Raw genomic sequence first — 16,981 nt, forward strand, 5'->3', positions numbered from 1 at the left:
AGGTTGGACAGGGCTTGGAGCAACCTGGGACAGTGGAAGGTGTCCCTGCCCATGGCAGGGGGTGGAATGGGATCAGCTTTAAAGGTTCCTTCCACCCCAAAGCATGCTATGGCTCTGTGATCATCCCCTACATCCAACAGTGCAGTTCAGGTGCTAACACAGCTCTGCAGGTACTCTTCCTGCTCTAATGGACCACAGATGGGGAACTCCTGCCCCCAAAACGTTCTGGAATCCTCACAGTCTGCTAGGTGGGTCCTCCTGGGAGCACAGGCCAATTCTGCTTCACGGGCTCTGTGCAGACAGACATCAGTAGCAATTTTCTGCCTTTCCAGGAGCCCCTTATCAACCTACTGTCACAAGTCTTTAAGGAAGATGCCTGAGATAAGATCCATGGGACTGCATGGCTCTGCATGGGGACAGTCACGCACTTCTCTGAGACACAGGCAATGGTACAGCTCCACTTTTCTTCTTGTCACAGGGCACGGGGTGGTGAAAACAGCCAGGACTGGGGAAAATGCAAAGTACAAACAAGGGTGTGGGGATGAGTGATTGCATTTCTACAATTTGCTACCATCAGATGTATCAGTTCATTGACCCAGGATATCAGAAGGTCAGCTGAGCTCATCCTGTGCCCACCAACAAGCTATGCCAGTGCCACCCTCTCTAAAGGGGCACAGAGACCCTCTCTGGGATCGAGGGAAGTCAGATGAGACTGACTTTCTCCAGAGAAGAAACAATGAGCACATGGAAACAGACTTCTAGAAGTTCACAGGCATAAGTGAAATCTTTGCTGCTCACCCATTTGACGCTGACGTTGCCCAAACACAAAATGTTGGGGAAAACCTTTCCCTTACAGAGTTGCCTGTGCTTATCTCTGCACAAGGCACAGGCTCTGCAGCGCTCCAAAATGTGATTTGTTGGGATTTGAAAACACAGCTGAGCTGGGACAGGCAGTCTGTGTCCAGCTGCTTCCACTAGCAATGGTGCTTCTCTCCCCATTCCCTTCTGCTCACAGCTCTCTGGGGATCTGGGAAGTTTTCAAGCCTACAGAAGATGCACAAGGTGCCACCACATCATGTGTCTCGTGGAGGGAACCCTCTTCCCAGTTGCCTGACTGGGCTGTTGTGGTCTCAGCCTGGGAGAAAAATGTACTGACAGCAGCTCCTGCTGCTCCAAGAGGAAGAGGCCACCAGCATGGGCCACTGCGGATCCCACAAGCAGCTGCCCAGACGAAGTGGCACAGGGGGGAAGGAGCTCTGTGCTGGAGCTGCTTGTGCCTGCGTGGCTGCATCATAGCCTTGTCCATAGCAGGCACTTTCTCTAACATATTTTGGATGACCCAAACCAGTTTTGGTGGCACCAACTCCTTTTACATTGATGCGCTCTTCTCAGCTCAGGAGGAGACTTCTGTTCTCCTATTACACAACCAGGACTCCCTGGGAGGATGGTAAGAGGAGATTAGTTTGTTTATTGCATCGAGTAAACCAAAATGTTGGTTATCCTCCTTGTCAGGCTCCTGAGGAACTCAGAGATACTTAACAGCAAATTGAATTAAGGCCAGAGGAACAAAATCCTGTACCCAGTCGTGGGAAACTCCTCCTACTCCTTTCCACTGTAGACAAGGGAAACCATGAAACACGACACTCTCTCTCCCCGGATCTGGAACAGCAGAAAGAATTCCTGCGAAGATGGAAACCATTAAGAGGCAATTACTGGAGACAATGATGAAGAAAATCTGGTCACTCATCAACCCGGATGCTGCCATCCAACAGTAGCCTGGTGGTTACATATCCCCTGGCTGGAGGTGGACCTCCAGGACCCAAAGGTGAGCAGGACAGACGACCAGAGCCACCCGGTCTGGGTGCACAGGGAGTTCAAGCCACCCAGACGACTGGCTTCATCCTGCCTGTCCAAAGACATAATAACCCTGGGAGAGGAGGATGTGATCTCATCCCAAGGGTCCCGGGGAAACACAAAACATGGAAAGAAACAGTGGCGAGACCATGGTGCTTGATTGCAGCGGGCTCCACCCTGGCTGGCCGGAGGCTCTGCGCTTTCCTGGCTCTGCAGAGGCAGCGAGCGCGCGGCGGCAGACGCAAATAGTTGTGTTTACATCCCATTGAAAGGGTTTTTGGGAACTAACAATGCCTGGTACGGAGGGCGAGGGAGAAAAACAAAGCCACGCGAGGAGGAGGGACCATCCTGTGAGATGGTATCTGGCTTCACTTCTTTATCTGCGCAAATTGCTTCCTCTGCCTTCTCCGCGGGTCGAAGAGAAACGAGGGTGGCATTTCCCCTCCCCTATTTAAGATACAACACCATGGTTTTAATGCTGGGACTGAACGAGTGCTGTGGCTTTCCAAGAATATGTTCCTGCACATGAAATACTCAACAGGGCAGATGGGCTTCCAGGCACTGGACTGTCCTCCTCGGTTTGGCCTGTCCTCATCTGCTCCCAAATAACACTCGACCTCCTCCACCTTAACTGTGCACTTTGATCAAAATGGCGAGGATTAAAAGAAATCTGTTGTTTCCCAAATAAGCTGCATTCACAGGAGTGTTTTTGCCAGCACAGCTATGGGGGTCTGGGGGCATGGGAGCTTTTTGCACGGTTATTTATGTATGGCAGGCACAGACGTACAGGGACATCCACCATTGCCCTGCGTGGTCCTACAGACAGGCACCCACCCCTGCTCTTCACAGACTCTGCTCCTGCACTCTGCCTCCTGCCACGGCTCTGGAAGTCTACAACCCCTTTTTACCCCCGTGCCCCACTTGCTCCAAACCCCAGACTTTCCTCCCAGCTCTTCCACATCTTCAACTCCCATCTCCTGGACTCCCAAGACAACTCCCCACTTGTTGTTCTCCTCATTTCTCCTTCCTCCCCATGTCCCTGGCCCCCAGTCACTCTTTTTCACTCTTTCTCTGAAATGCCTTCCCTCCCATGCCCACAGCCCTCATTCGTCCTCCATCCTTTCCCTAGACAAAACACTTCCCAGTTTGTCCCAGTCCCACCAGACCGGAGACCAAACCTTTGAGGTTTTTGCAGAACCAGATATGGGGGAACCAGAAGGGGACTTCTGTGAGGATGTAAGTCTCCTTCTTCATAAAGAACATGTTTTCTCTGTTCACATCAGGCCTCATGGAGCTTCCATGGGGTGGGTCAAAATCCAACCCCCTTGGTGCCTTTGCTCATTTGATAAAGCAAAAATTCTGTTTCATTCTCTGACTCGGAGAATAATACTAAAAATCCTAGCATCTCATTACACTGTCAAAGACCCTCTTTTTGACTCAAAAGGCTGATGCTTTTTAAAAAGTGAGAGTGATTAACAAAACCCAACACAACCCACGTTAAAAGATACAATTTTCTTTTCCAAAGAGCACCACCCTCCTCGCTCATCCGACTGCAGCCGGGAAGGTTTTCCTTTTTCTTCCTCTGAAGGAGACAGTGAAAAGGCAGTGCCCTCTTGAAGTTCAGACGTTAATTACTGTGTTAGAATATTTTGCTAAATTACGCAGCATGGCCCCAGGAGATAACAGGCACGAAGAGAAGGGAGGGGAGTGGATACCCGTCTACACGCTGCACCGCAGACTCAGACGTGGGGGGAAGGCAATTAGATGGGGAGCATTTATCCTCCCTGCACCACCACCCCGAGGCTTTCAGTTAGCAGCGTGTACCAAGGCAGGGAAGCGATGGGAGCGTGCCAAGATTTTAAACGATGCTGAAATGGGACTGTCTCTGCCAACCAGACTGGAGGTAGGAGACAACTCCTGCAGAGAAGCAACTGTCCTGCCTGCTGCCAGCCTGCCGGGTCTGATCCCCGCTGATTCACAGTGCCTGGGAGCTGCCCTCGGTCCCCAGGGTTGGTATTAAGACCCTAAAAGCATCTGTCTTGGGTCAGGCCAATGACCACATCCCTATTATGGGGATACCCCAGGGTACACACCCAGCCTCAGCAGCAATAACCCTCTAAAGCTGGAGGGATCTCCGTGAATTGGTCCTGCTTGAAGGAGTTCTGCAGTTTAATTAGTCCTTCTGTGATGAGCTGCTTCCTGGGGTTTGCTCTGAACCTGCCCCAATAGTCTTGTCCGAGGCACCCGGGGGGCTCAGAGGGGAATGGTGCCAAGGCAGCTCCCTGTCACCCCTGAGACCCAATCCCTTTGTATCCAAGCCAGGACAACTGGATGGGTAAAAACACGGGTTGGATGGTTGGGCTCGGAGGGTTGTAGCCGCTAGGTTCCAACTCAACTCTGCCTGAAGGCCGGAGATGAGGACTACCAAGTTGTTATCCCCAGACCTGCCCTATTTAGCATCCTTATCCATGACCTGGAGGAGCTGAGCAGCACAGTCTTGTGAAGTTTAGAAGTGACAGCAAGTTTGGGATGTACTGAAATGTGTTCAAGGAGAAGCCAGTGAGAGGGACCTCAGTGGGGTGAAGGAAAGTGTCAAGAGGAAACTTAAAACTTTCAACAAAAAATCAGCCCTGTGCAGGAGAAGAGCACAGGGACATGGGTAAGGGGTGGGAATAGGGTTATTATGGGGCATGAGAGGTGGCAGAGCCCTCCCTGTGTCGCCTGCCCGTGTGGGACACCAGCTGGTGAGGTGCCTCGAGGGACCACAGTGGCATTATTGCCACATGGCATCACTTTAAGCCTGAGTCCATTGAGACAGGTTTTTCATCCTCCTGCTCTGCTGCCATAGGCAACTGCTCAGGTTACCTGGCTGCCAAATGGCATCGTAAGAACAAACAAACACATCCAAACAGCACTTGGCACCAGCCACCTGGGCTGGAATTGGCTGCTCCTGGCAGAGGGCTGGCAGAGAGGTGGCAGCTCCCAGCCCCAGGGCCACCTCCTTGGTGTCCCAACAACATCTGCTGAGGATGAGACAGACACCAGAGGAGGCAAACCTCCCAACAGCACTCATCAACAGCCACAGTGGCTGTGATCCCTCCTACCCTGCAGAGCTCAGATGTCACCTAGAACTGGGCTGAGCCCCTCGGGATCTAGTCCTAATGCTCCCCCTCCCCAGCAGCACCAGGGGATGAAGCAGGGAGGGCACTGAGCTGTGGTGGCCCATGGCCACCCTGCTGACTCACACACAGACATGGGAGCACAGAGCTGGATGAGGGACAGCCAGCTCCAGCCATCCTTAGGGAAGGCAAAAGTGGTGACAATCAGTGAACAATAGATGGCAAATAATATTATTTATTATCTCTACATCTTCAGTACCCACGGGGCACTTCTTGCACTGCACACAGGGCTCTGATGGTTCAACTGACATTTGCTGCTCCCTCGCCTTAACCACCCAATTTCTCCATTTTGCTGACTCTGCCGAAAGCCACAGAAAAGAAGAAATATGGCCAGGCTGCAAGAACCAAAGTCCCTTGGTTATTCTCCTGGTTTTGGGGGACATGCAATACGAAGCACTGTTGGAGCATGCCTCAGCATGGTCCTTGGTGTTTGGGCATGGGGCAGAGGTTTTGGAGCAGGACGGATGTCAGCATGTTCACATCTCACCATCCTGAAAGGGCAGAAGGAGATGTTCAGGGACAAATTTAGAGAGGTTTTGTGAAACGAAGCGAGGCCGGAGTCAAGAGGGCTTATAGGGCTGGAAGCAGAGAGTGGGACATCCCTCTTGCTTAAGACCATCATGCACAGCAGACGGGACAACTTCCTAATACTGCTGAAAGTGTTTTCACCAGATAAAAGCCTAATGGAACAATGGGGTCCTGCAAGATGCCACCACTGGTCCCAAGTGAGACCAGCAAGGTCTGGGAGCAGGCAAGGGTCAAACCCACAGTGCCCTGGCTGCAGCATAACCATCCCTGGGGAAAGCCTTTATCCCAGGAACAATGCCTTCTTCCAGCTCGCCCTCGATTCCCCGAAGTTCTGAGGGAAGAATGGGAGGAAAGCGCTTTTATTTCTATTTAACATCTCTGCTTTGTTATTCTTTTCCCAGGCTTCCCAGATCTGATGGCTGCAATCGTTCTCATCTGCAAAGGGCTCTCCTCCTTTCCCCAGTTGTCTCCAGGTCTTTGGGCCAACCTTGGGCATCCATTGCCTTTCTCCAACTTAAAATATGCACTGTTCCTAGCACAAAAACATGTTTGGGTCCAAACCACCATCCAAATGCACTGTGCTCCATTACACCATTTTAATGAGAGCTGGATCCACCTTTTACTTCCCTTGGCAAACCATCTCTTTGCCTAAAATCCTAACGCTGACCTTACCAGACCTCACTGTGAGGACACACTCTCAGCCTGCACAAACCCCACCCTAAACCCCTCGGAATAGTCATGGAAATTAAACCTTTTCATTTGGTAGGAAATTCTGCTCCTGGGAGATGCTGTCACAGTGTGGGCTGTGATGGCAAGTCCCTTCCTTCTCCCCTGGTTTCAAGCTCAAGTGATGGATGAGGGTGCAGCAGAGCCCACACGGGAGGGGGACTTGGTCTGGACTCTGCTTGTGCCAAGGGGCACAGACACTCCTTTGGTTCCCAAAACTCTGCCTGGGCGAGGTGGCAGCCCTGACCCAAATTTCCTTTGCCATGGTTTACCACCCACTGCTGAGACACGGAGGCCTGGCTGCTTCCCCGAGGACAGCGATGGGCGCCGGGTCGATCAGCGCAAACCCCAGCATTTATCACTCCAGCCTCACCTTAAATGAACTTGTATTTGTTTGTTTTTTTTTTTCTTTCCCAGCCCACAAAACCAACCCATCCACACCGATCAATAAACAACACATTGTCACCCAATGCCCCAGCCATGTCCCTAGCTCCTCCCCACCCAGAACCGATGTCCTCACAGCCACCCTCTCTCCCTCCCACCCAGCTAATGATGGTGTGAATAAGCTTTTATTTGGGGGGAAAGGAGCTGGAGAGAGGAAGCTTTGCACGGGGAAGGGAAGAGACATTCTTGCCTCAGTCATCAGGGAATTTTCCCTTTCCTCTTGCTCACTGCCTCGCTGACCTTTAGCTGAGTCTGCCACAGCTATAAAGGAAAAGAGAAAAAGGAAAAAAAAAAAAAAGAGAAACTAAAAAGCAAGAGGAGCTGAAAGGACAGGCAGAGGGAAAGATGTTATCTTGCCTCTGCTAATGATTTATGGTAAAAGGATGGGTGGATGGAGGCAGAGGGACTTATGCAGGACTGTGGGCAGCACAGAGGAAGATTGCTGGGGAATACCCAACATGGAGGGAGTTAGGGATGAGGGGCTGAGCCATGTACATGGGGACATATGCTCTGATCAGCAGAAGGGAAAAAAACCCATTGTGAGTGCTACTACACCTTGTGAATCTGTCCTGAGGCACGTGGGAGTCCCAAGCTTTACAGGCTGTGGTTACACCCCCTGCTCTGCTGGGACACAACCCATGTGGTTCATGGGGATCACCAAGGGCTGAGCACTCTGCACAGTCAGGGACTTTCCACATTCTCACAGAGCACCCAGCAGGGCCAGCCTGTGCAGATGTCCCTGTCCTCTCCTGGGTGCAGCTGGAAGAGCACCCCACCACCTCCTTGGCTGTGTCTATAGCCTGTCTTTGGCCCTGGCAATCATCTCAGAGCTTGTCACTGCTGATAAATAAATAGGTGGTCCTTTCCCCTGGGCTAGCCCTGTGCAGCAGGATTAGCTGGTAATGGCAAAAAAAGCTGTCAGGATGAAAACCCATTCCAAAGCCATGGAAGAGGGATGGCATGAACCAAGGTCAGAGCACTGCAGAGAGAGAGCAGTCACAGACCAACCATTTCGGGACAGGGGAGCCAGAAGAGTCAGGCTCACCCATGTCAGCTAAGCTAAGAGTCTTCCTAGAGTCACAGACTGGCTTGAGTTGGAAGAGACCTAAAGATCACCTCGCTATTAAAGATCACCTAGTAAAGTCATCTGTGACAAACAACACCACAGGGACAGACCTGTCCTGCTAAGGAACAGAAATGTATTTTTAAGAGCAAATTTACGCATGACATCTTGATATAATTAGTAAATCTTTTTATGGAGCTGCCCTGTAGCAAAAAATATCCCTGATACATTAAATTCACCTCCTTCTGCACACCTTTAGATCACCACCATGTCCCTACAGAGCAGAAAGGTGACAAGAGGGACAGTGACAGCATGGCTAGGGCAGATGGGAGTGGGCAGGGAAAAACTCTGGCAGAATGAGGGCTGTGTTGTGTCACGATTACGATGGGAAGTGGATGGGCACGGGGGCTTTGCTAGACGTCAAGATCTTCCCCAGAAGGTGACACATACCTCAGTGGGCAGAGATTTTGGGGAAGTTGGGCTATTCTTAGCATCCCTCTCCCATCTCCTCCTCTGGATATGTGTGTCTCATCATGAGGCCCGCACTCCTCACCACTCCAGTCACCATCTGTGAACCCTGCCCACAGTACTACCACCCAGACAAAATGTTTATGGTGTGTTTGCATTCAGAGGAAACTTCCCATGCATGTAAAAAAAGTCATCACCAGCACTTTCTTTTTCCTTCCCTTGCCCGAGGTCTAGCGGAGAACTTATTTTACAGCGAGTTATTTATGGCCTGACAGAAGCACCACTGAAAATTTGAGATTCACAGCTCCAACTCTGGGAAACGAGGCGGGTTTTTCTCAGAAAGTCTTCTAAAGGCACCAGCAGGAGACAAAACCATTTTTAAAACAGGATGAAGGGAAGCCCTCTCCTCCTCTATGGAACATTAACACTTGAGCTGTCTTTTCTGTAGGTACTCACTGAGGTTTCTGCCACCACCCCGAGCCATGGGGAGCTCAAGTTCTGAAAAATCTCCAATCCTGATGACAGGGCTGGGTTTCTGTTGCACTGGGTGGGGTCTAAGGACATTAGGGACCTCATTTCTCTCCTTCCTTCCTCCTCTCAGTCTGTCTCATCTATTCAGGTATCTTCACCTGTTTTAAGAAACTGTTTAAGTTGCTTAGGTGGGGATTTTCACAACACTGGGATTTGCAAACTCCAGTGCTGGGTTTGCCATTCCAACTGTTGGTCCTTTCTAACCCCTGGACAAAGGGAGTGCGAGCTTTAAATATTGTGCTTTAATGAGCAGAAAGACAACGTGCAGGAAGAGCCAAGCATCCCTGCAGATATGGGTACTTTTGAAGTGAGAAGTGTAAGCAGAGCAAACCTCTAGGAATTACAAAGCAAAGATGGAATCCTAGAATGGTTTGGGCTGGGAAGGCCTTAAAGATCCTCCATCTAGTTCTGACTTCCTGCCATAGGCAGGGACACCTTCCACTATCCCAGATTGCTCCAAGCCCCGTCCAGGCTGGCCCTGGACACTTCCAAGGATCCAGGGGCAGCTACAGCTTCTCCTGTGTTGTCCATGGACCACGGGCATCTCCACACAACAACACAACAGCTTGTCCCACTGGTGGGGAAGGACGAAGTGGGAAGGCATTTACCTCCCTGAGGCAGGTATAGATGGGGCAGACGAGGACTCGGAAGGGCTCCCCAGTGCTGCTCCTCATGGTGCCGAAGACCTCGCAGAGGAAGGTGATGAACCCCAGCCAGCGCTCCACGTCCCGCTGCTGCAGCTCCTCCCGCATGGAGAAATCCTTCTGCAAGAGGCACAGAGACAAGAGGCTGCATCAGCAACACCGCACCACCACGGGAGAGGCAACGGCTGTCTAGAGAGGGAATTAGGAGGAAATTGAAACTCGGGGTGGGGGGAAGACAGACAGACAGACTGACTCTTTAGTAACAGTGGGGAGATTACTCAATGCGTGCGGAGCGGCTGCAATTTCAACACAGCAAAGCCACCAGAAAGCAGGTACTGTAGAAATAGCACCAACTCCTGCAATAACTGCCACAGCTTGCACTAGAGATGGCGTCCCCTGCGCCCCACTGTCCCCCCCGACAGACACGGGGACTCTTTTCTGTATGCACCACCAGGACCGAATCAAGGCAGCAACAGAGAGGTTAAATAAAATGCAGAGGAAATGCTGGTGGCCGTGCTGGGCTTGGTGGTCCAGGTTGACCTGCCCAGCCCATTTATTCCAGTATCTTCAGCAGACCCAGTGTCTGGCCAGGAGCATCCTAATGGTCTGGCTGCTCTCTGGCGTCTCACAAAATAATGGCAGAGACTGGCTCCCTGCCTGAGCCTGGGCTTGGCATTAAAAGGTCACCCTGCGCCTGAGCTGATGGTTGCTATGACTAAGGATTATCCCAGTGACGTGATTTATGGATCAGCATCAGGAGGAAGCACACAGGGAGATAGCTGCCTCTCCATCATACCTCCAGCTTGGGTGAAAGAAGGGGTTTGTCCAAAAGCAGGGTATGAAGAGGGATGTATGTGATGGAAGCGTGTGGCAAAGAGCACAAGGCAACACAGAAAAGCAAATAAAAAGCCTTCTAGAGGATGGCACAAGGGAGTGCATCGTGCTCAGAGTCAAGAAGGTTTCCCTGGGCCTAAGAGATGCTGCAGAGGTTCTTGCATGACATCCCACGCGACTTTGCTTGTCTGTCTCCATAGAGACCTTTCCTTGGTACTAAAATTTAGTAGACACTAAGCAGGGGAACACTGAAGAAGAAGAGGACAAGTTCGTTCTCCACACTGCCTGCTCCCAGTGCAGGTTGCACAACCTTTGAAATCCAGCAACTAAATAAATTACCTTCTATCTTTTTCATCTCAGTTTATTCCTACTGCCTGAGACAAAGGGCTTTGCTGCTGCAAATGCTCTGACCTGCAGCTGCTCTCTGCAAAGCTGGGGAGATAAAAAAGCCACCACACCAAAGTTTGCTCTCTTGCCCTGGACAACACACAGGAGGTCTTCCTTTTAGAACAAAGGAAAGTGAAGCAGCTGCTAAAGAAAGCCAGGCAAAAGCATGATGATTATTTTCAAGACACAACTGCATGCACAGAAGATCCAAGGCAGGAGCTATTTATATGTTTCACTACAAAAGGAAAAATAAAATATGAATTTGCATATGCAGGAAAAAAGTCTTGTAAAATAGCTGAGGCACTTATTAACCAAACAGCGATGACTAATTCCTCTCTACACCCATTTCCATAAGTCAGTTGCCCAACTGTGTCTGCAACTTCGAAGTCAACCTGCAGCCAAATCCTGCTGGGTCTCCCCAGACTCTCCGGGGGAGTTTGCAGAGTTCATCCTTTCATTAACCAGCCAGTCCCTGGGCAGTAATGGAAGAGTTATTTGCCAGCTCAGGTTATCACCCCAGGGTTACTCAATTACTTGTCCTGGAGTTTTCAATTGATTTTTAATGCAAAAATAAAAAGTCAAAGAGACATGATATCCTGATTACTGAGAAATTAAAAAAACAGGCAAGAGCATCACATGCCCCTCATCTGCCCCATCCACCCATGCAGAGCACAAAAAGCTCCCTTGGAACCCTGGAGCTTTTCTGGATTCCTCTGCATCTCCTGGCACTGTCTCATGCAGCAGCCCAGCCAGCTCCAGCCCCCAACCCATCCTGACCCTCCCAGCCTGGATGCCCTTCAGCACCTTCTGTCCTGCCTGGACCTGGAAGCTCCACACTGATATACCTGGGGAGCTGTGCTGTATTTTGGGATCTCTGGGGCATGCTGTGAAATTCCTAGCAGCTTGGGATAACTGCACGGGCTCTGCAGTCCCAGACTACTGGGCAAGAATAAAAACCACTGCAGGAAACTCTGCTCCTTCTTGTTCCTGCTTCAAACATGCCCTGCTCTGCACCCTTGCAAGAGAGAAAACCGACACTTCAACATCTTCCTTTAAAAATGGTTATCTTTTGTAAAAAAAACCCCATCAAACCAACCAACCCCCCAAAATTCCATAAACCAACCAGCAAACCAAACCAAACTCATGAGGCCTGGGATGGAAGCCAGGCAGGAAAGGATTCCACCACACATCACCCTCCTTTTTTCATCCTGTGGCACCTGGTGGGTGATGCAGAGACATCAATGAACACTGCCCCACCTTTGCAGCTGTAAGAAGATCCTTGTAAAAGAAAACGGTCTGAGGTTTCCCCTCCTCCAGTCACAGGAAAGCTTGTGCAGACTTTGAGGGACCCCCACGAAGGATGGGAGAGGGGGATGGAATATAGGATGGATGCAGAAGGCCTCGAGAACATTTCCACCCAGAATGCGATGCCACAGAGGGAACAATTTTGTTCCATTTGCAGACTCAGCTTGGGCCAAACTTTGCAAAAGGAGGTGATTTGCACATGTTCTGCAAAAGGAGGGGAGTGACACTGATTCCTCTGACAAAGTAGGAAGAGCATCTCGCCAGTGGGAGGAAATTTTCTGGACCACGCCTGCCTACAGGCCAGAGCTGGGATTGGCAGGAACCTCCATGGCAGCTGGACTTGCAGTGCCAGAGGTATCCTGAAGCATCCTGAGAAACCCATCTGCCTCAGGATGGTGCTACACCAGTGTCTCAGCATGCACCAGGAAGGTGGTCCAGGGAGCTCTGTGCTTAAATTTGGCCTTCAGCGAGCAGGTTTGACCCGTACCACGGTGTGCACTGAGTGCCACCCATGCAGAGGTGCCCCAACTGCCTTGGGGTGTTTGAGGAGACCACTGCCATCACCGAGGCTCAGCTGGGTTGTTTGATTAACGGAGTTACACATGTGACTCACCTGCTGCAGGCCAGCCATGCCCACAGCAGGCCCTGCGACCCTTTGAGAACACGGAGAGCAGCTCCAAAGGCTGTGCAACCCAAACGGATGAGCCAGAGCCAGCACGTGGGAGAGGTGAGGAGCCGGCCGGCAGAGAACAAACCCCACGTCCTGTGTGCCCGGGGCACATCCGATGGAGCCGTGCCCTGACCCACAGACCTCCACACACCAGTGACGAGCCTGGAGGGGGCTGAAAAGCTCTGGAACCAGACAGCCGGGTCACTGCCCTGCCCATTGAACTTTATTTGCTCTGGAAATGCCTCACGGAGTTATATAAAAATAACCTGTGGATTGGCTTGCCCCATGCTTAGGTGGTGATGTCAGAGCAGTAAGCAAATTATCTTTCATCAGTTTGGCTGTATTTTTAAACACAAATTGTATTACTAATTTGGGGGTGCTCTGGCCTGTAGATAATCTGGGTGTGTTTACTGGATGACCTTCCTTCAGTGCCTATAGTTTAAAATAAAATGTATTTATACCAGGTAGCAGGGTTGGCCTCCCTTCTCTGCCTGGTTTGGGAGAAGAATTCATTGGGAAACCATGTGGCAAGTAGGGGGATGCCAAGGGGACCTCTAAAGAGTTCTCATACAGGACAAGTTTGGGGCATAAATCTGAAGGCTAAGCATGTTCATCATGTTGGGCCTCCCCGTGTGCAATGGGTAGGTCAGGGTGGCCTGTGTTCACACATCACAGAGATGGCCCAGGGCTCAGTAAAACCTCTGACATCCTCTGTGGGATCCTTTGTAAGCTTGGCTGAAGCTCCTGCCAGTAATGGAAATTCAAAATGCCTTTATCCTGGGGGTGTCCACTCTTGCAGCCCAGTGAAAGCCCACTCCCCATCCCAGTATAGATGCAGTTCATGCAACACTGGCTCATGACAGGGGACATGAGACCTTTCAGAGACTAGGAGCAAGCTAGAAGAGCCAAGAGGAATGGCCACTCTGTGGGAGAGCAGGCAAATCCACCCTCTAACATTTTTGGTGGGCAGCAGAGTCAGGTGGGATGAGAAGCAGCATTTTGCCATCAGATCTAAGCCCTCACCCCAGCTCAGACAGCTGCAGCTGAAAATTCTTCCCTTGGGAGTTCCTCACCTTTTTTTAAAGACAAGTTCCAAATAACTTTTCCCCAGATCTGGGCCCACCGACCCATGGCTGACTCTGGCAGCAGCAAGTTCGAGGGCAAAAGTTTAGTGAGGGATAAAAATGAGGGTTAATTTAAGCATCGCCACCTTCTGATGGAAAAAAAAAAGAGGCACATTTGGGCTTGTTGCTCTGTGAACACAGGGTTCTTCCTCTGGCAGCTCTGCTGTTTACTCAGTCATTGTCAAGGAGGCAGGAAATACTGAGTCAGAAATACTGCACAAAAAGAAATATATGATGCTTAGATATCCGTGCTAAGAGCTATATAAAAAGCTGAGATAGGCTGTGCTAAATAGTTGATCTTACTGGCAATGTTCTGCGAAACCCTGGAGCCCTAAATGGCTGTTGGGAAAGGGCCGAGACAAATGCAGTGGGTTGGAGGAGGGAGCTGGTGGGCAGAGGTTGGACAGCCTCTGTCCCTTACTGCTGTCCTGGAGAAGCACAAACCTTCCTAGAAAGGGCTCCATAAATCACATTTTGCACAATTAACATCACTGCATTATTCCCTGCTTAGAATTTAAATACTACGTGTATTTGTGTCCTGACTTGCAGGACACTCTGGTGTGCAGCTTTGCTTCCTGAGGAGTATAGACCTGTGAGATGAGTGGTTTGCATTCAGGAGCAGCTCAGGAGGTGCTGGACAAACAGCACCAGGGAGGGATCAAACACCTCTGCCCATGGATTTGTGGGGTCTCACTGAGCTCCTCTGTACCACCCACAGCTCCACTGGGAATGTCTCACTTCATGGACAACACTACAAAAACACCTCTGCTGGAGGTGGTGGGACATGAAGTGGGACCATCAGCTCTTCCATGGGCTCTGCCCTTCCTCCAGCCACCCACTCCTGGCCTCTCTGCCTGCACCCAAGGACAGAACCCCATGGAGATCCCACCACACCGTCCCTGCCCATGCTACTGCCAGCATGGAGACAAGACAGAGCAGAGTAAGGTGACGACAGAAAACCTGCTTTGAGCCTACAGCTCCCACGCAGAACCTGGAGAACAGCAGCACAGGAGACTGAGGTTTATTTCCAGCCCTGTGTGGGCTGCCATCACCTCTGTACCCTGATTTCCCATCCGGCAACAAACGGGAATGATTTGCTCATCTTCCTCTGCGAAGTGCTCTGGGGCGTGTGACCGAGACATGCGAATCACGGCAATTATTATGACTGCAACAAAGGAGCTATTGACATTTAAAGCAGCTAAAGCTTTTAAATTACAGATGACACCCTGTGCCCAGCCTTGCAGAGGTCCTGGCTTCACCCAGCCATGAGGCATTTCACTCCCACAGGCTTTCATCATGTCGCTTCCTCCATGCTGGAGCTGCACCATTTGAACATCTTCTCAGGATGTTTTGGCCATTTTGGGAAAAGCAGGGAATCCTACCAGTGGCCTTCAGCGTGGATCTGACTTTATGATGGCCACAGTTCTGTGAACTGTTTCAATAACAGAGGGCTCCAAAATGCACCAGATGGTGAAGGTCCAGGCTACCAGGACTGTGACTACCACCCCACAGACACCTACCACGCACCATCCCCCCCGCCAGATGATTTCTAACTTTCCTTAGATGTCACTGACCAACTCACAGAATCACAGGATGTCTGGGTTGGAAGGGATCTTATAACTCATCTCGTTTTATCCCCTGCCATGGGCAGGGACACCTTCCACTATCCCAGGGTGCTCCAAGCCCCATCCAGCCTGCCTTGAACAATTCCAGGGATATGGAATTCTTCCACATCGGCAAGAACAACTCAAAGATTCTGCATCCATGAGGCAGACACAGTGCTTACTCCTCTCAGAAGGATTTGGGCATGAAGGGAAAGTAAGGTCAGAAAACTCCTGGTTTTTCTAAAGCAGGGGCTAAGCAAACTCCCAGGACAAGAAACATAATCAATTTTACATTCCCAGGTTTGGGTAACCGAGGCAGCTGATGACCAGAGCCAACAGTAGCTGTGGATACTTCCCATGTCTACAAACACCCTGAGGTGACCAGGCGAGTGGTCACTTGAACCTCCTGCCTCCTGGTCTCACCCCAACCTCTCCATCTAGCTCCAAATCTGGGATCAGCAGCAATAAACCACCCAATGTGGGTGTCTCATGGCTTCAGACAGCAATGCCTGTCAGGTCCTTGAAGGGCTGCAGAGGTGAGAGCAGTTAATTATTGATTTAGAGGTTTAAATCACCCTGGTGGGAGCATAATGATGGATGTGCTGATAAAAGTTTTGCTGCTAACCTCTCAGCTGCTAGAGATCTTGGAGCACTGTCTGGGTGGAAGCTCTGAGAAGACCAGGAGGGTGGATTCAGTAGCCTGGTCTGCACACAACCAACAGCAATCACCATTTTGTCCTGGATGTTTGCCAGTGCCTCCTCCAGCACCACCCAGGTGAGAGAGTTGCCTTCTTCGTCACTTAATTTTTATTGCTGTCCTTCCTATCTCACACCTTTCTGGGTTCCCAAACATGTGCCAGGGTGTCAGCTCAGCTGGGTAACAGCAATTTATCATCACCTTAAAGACCTGTTATCCCACGAACCCAGACACAGCAAAACACCATCAGCCAGACGTTGCAGTGAGCAAGGGACAGACCCGCCATCTGCAGGACACACAGACACGGGGAGCTACTCACGTGTCTGAGACTCACAAGCCAATCTCTCAGTTGCACGGAGAGGGGCTGGAGGGGAGACAAGGGACCACAGAGAAACACGAATTGATTTCCTTGCTGGGTTGCCAGCAGAGCAGCCAGGACACCCGTTTGACCAGCCCTGCAGACCCCCCATGTAACGCCCAGAGGAGGCCGCTCCCCCTCGGCAGCCTTGATCTTCTGCAGCAGTGCAGGAGATCCTGGCTATATTCATCTTATTCCTGCACTTTCCAGTACAGTGGGAATCTCGAAGCAGTGATGTGCTCTTTGCCTTTATGAGCGTGCACAGGAAGCCTTGGGCTACCTTTGGAATTTCGGAGACACTGGGAGTCCTCCCCCTGAAACAGAGACAAAGAATCCATGCCCTCTAGAGCATCCCACCCCTAGGCCAGCAATTCCCTCCTAGCTACATGGAGATGGTAGGAAGAGAGAGGATCAAGCACAGCAAATCCCTGCTCATCCCAGCACCCACAGCAGTGCTGATACCCCCACTCCATGGAAAAATATATTGATATAAATCTCCCATCCCATGGGCTGTATTCCTCATAGCACAAGCTCAGTGTAAAAGCATAATGATTTCAAGAAATAT

At 50.8% G+C, this 16,981-nt stretch overlaps 1 protein-coding gene across 1 annotated transcript in view; it reads right to left on the minus strand.

The window, feature by feature from the left end:
- LOC108446752 (CBP80/20-dependent translation initiation factor-like) overlaps window positions 1–16,981 on the minus strand; it is a 49,445-nt gene that overhangs the window by 16,998 nt on the left and 15,466 nt on the right. The window contains exon 3 of the mRNA XM_017734341.1: window positions 9,402–9,557. Within this exon, the coding sequence (XP_017589830.1) occupies window positions 9,402–9,557 (156 nt within the window). The remainder of the gene's footprint in view (window positions 1–9,401; window positions 9,558–16,981) is intronic.

This window comes from Corvus brachyrhynchos, unplaced genomic scaffold (assembly GCF_000691975.1).
Source record: "Corvus brachyrhynchos isolate BGI_N302 unplaced genomic scaffold, ASM69197v1 scaffold285, whole genome shotgun sequence".
NCBI lineage: Eukaryota > Metazoa > Chordata > Aves > Passeriformes > Corvidae > Corvus > Corvus brachyrhynchos.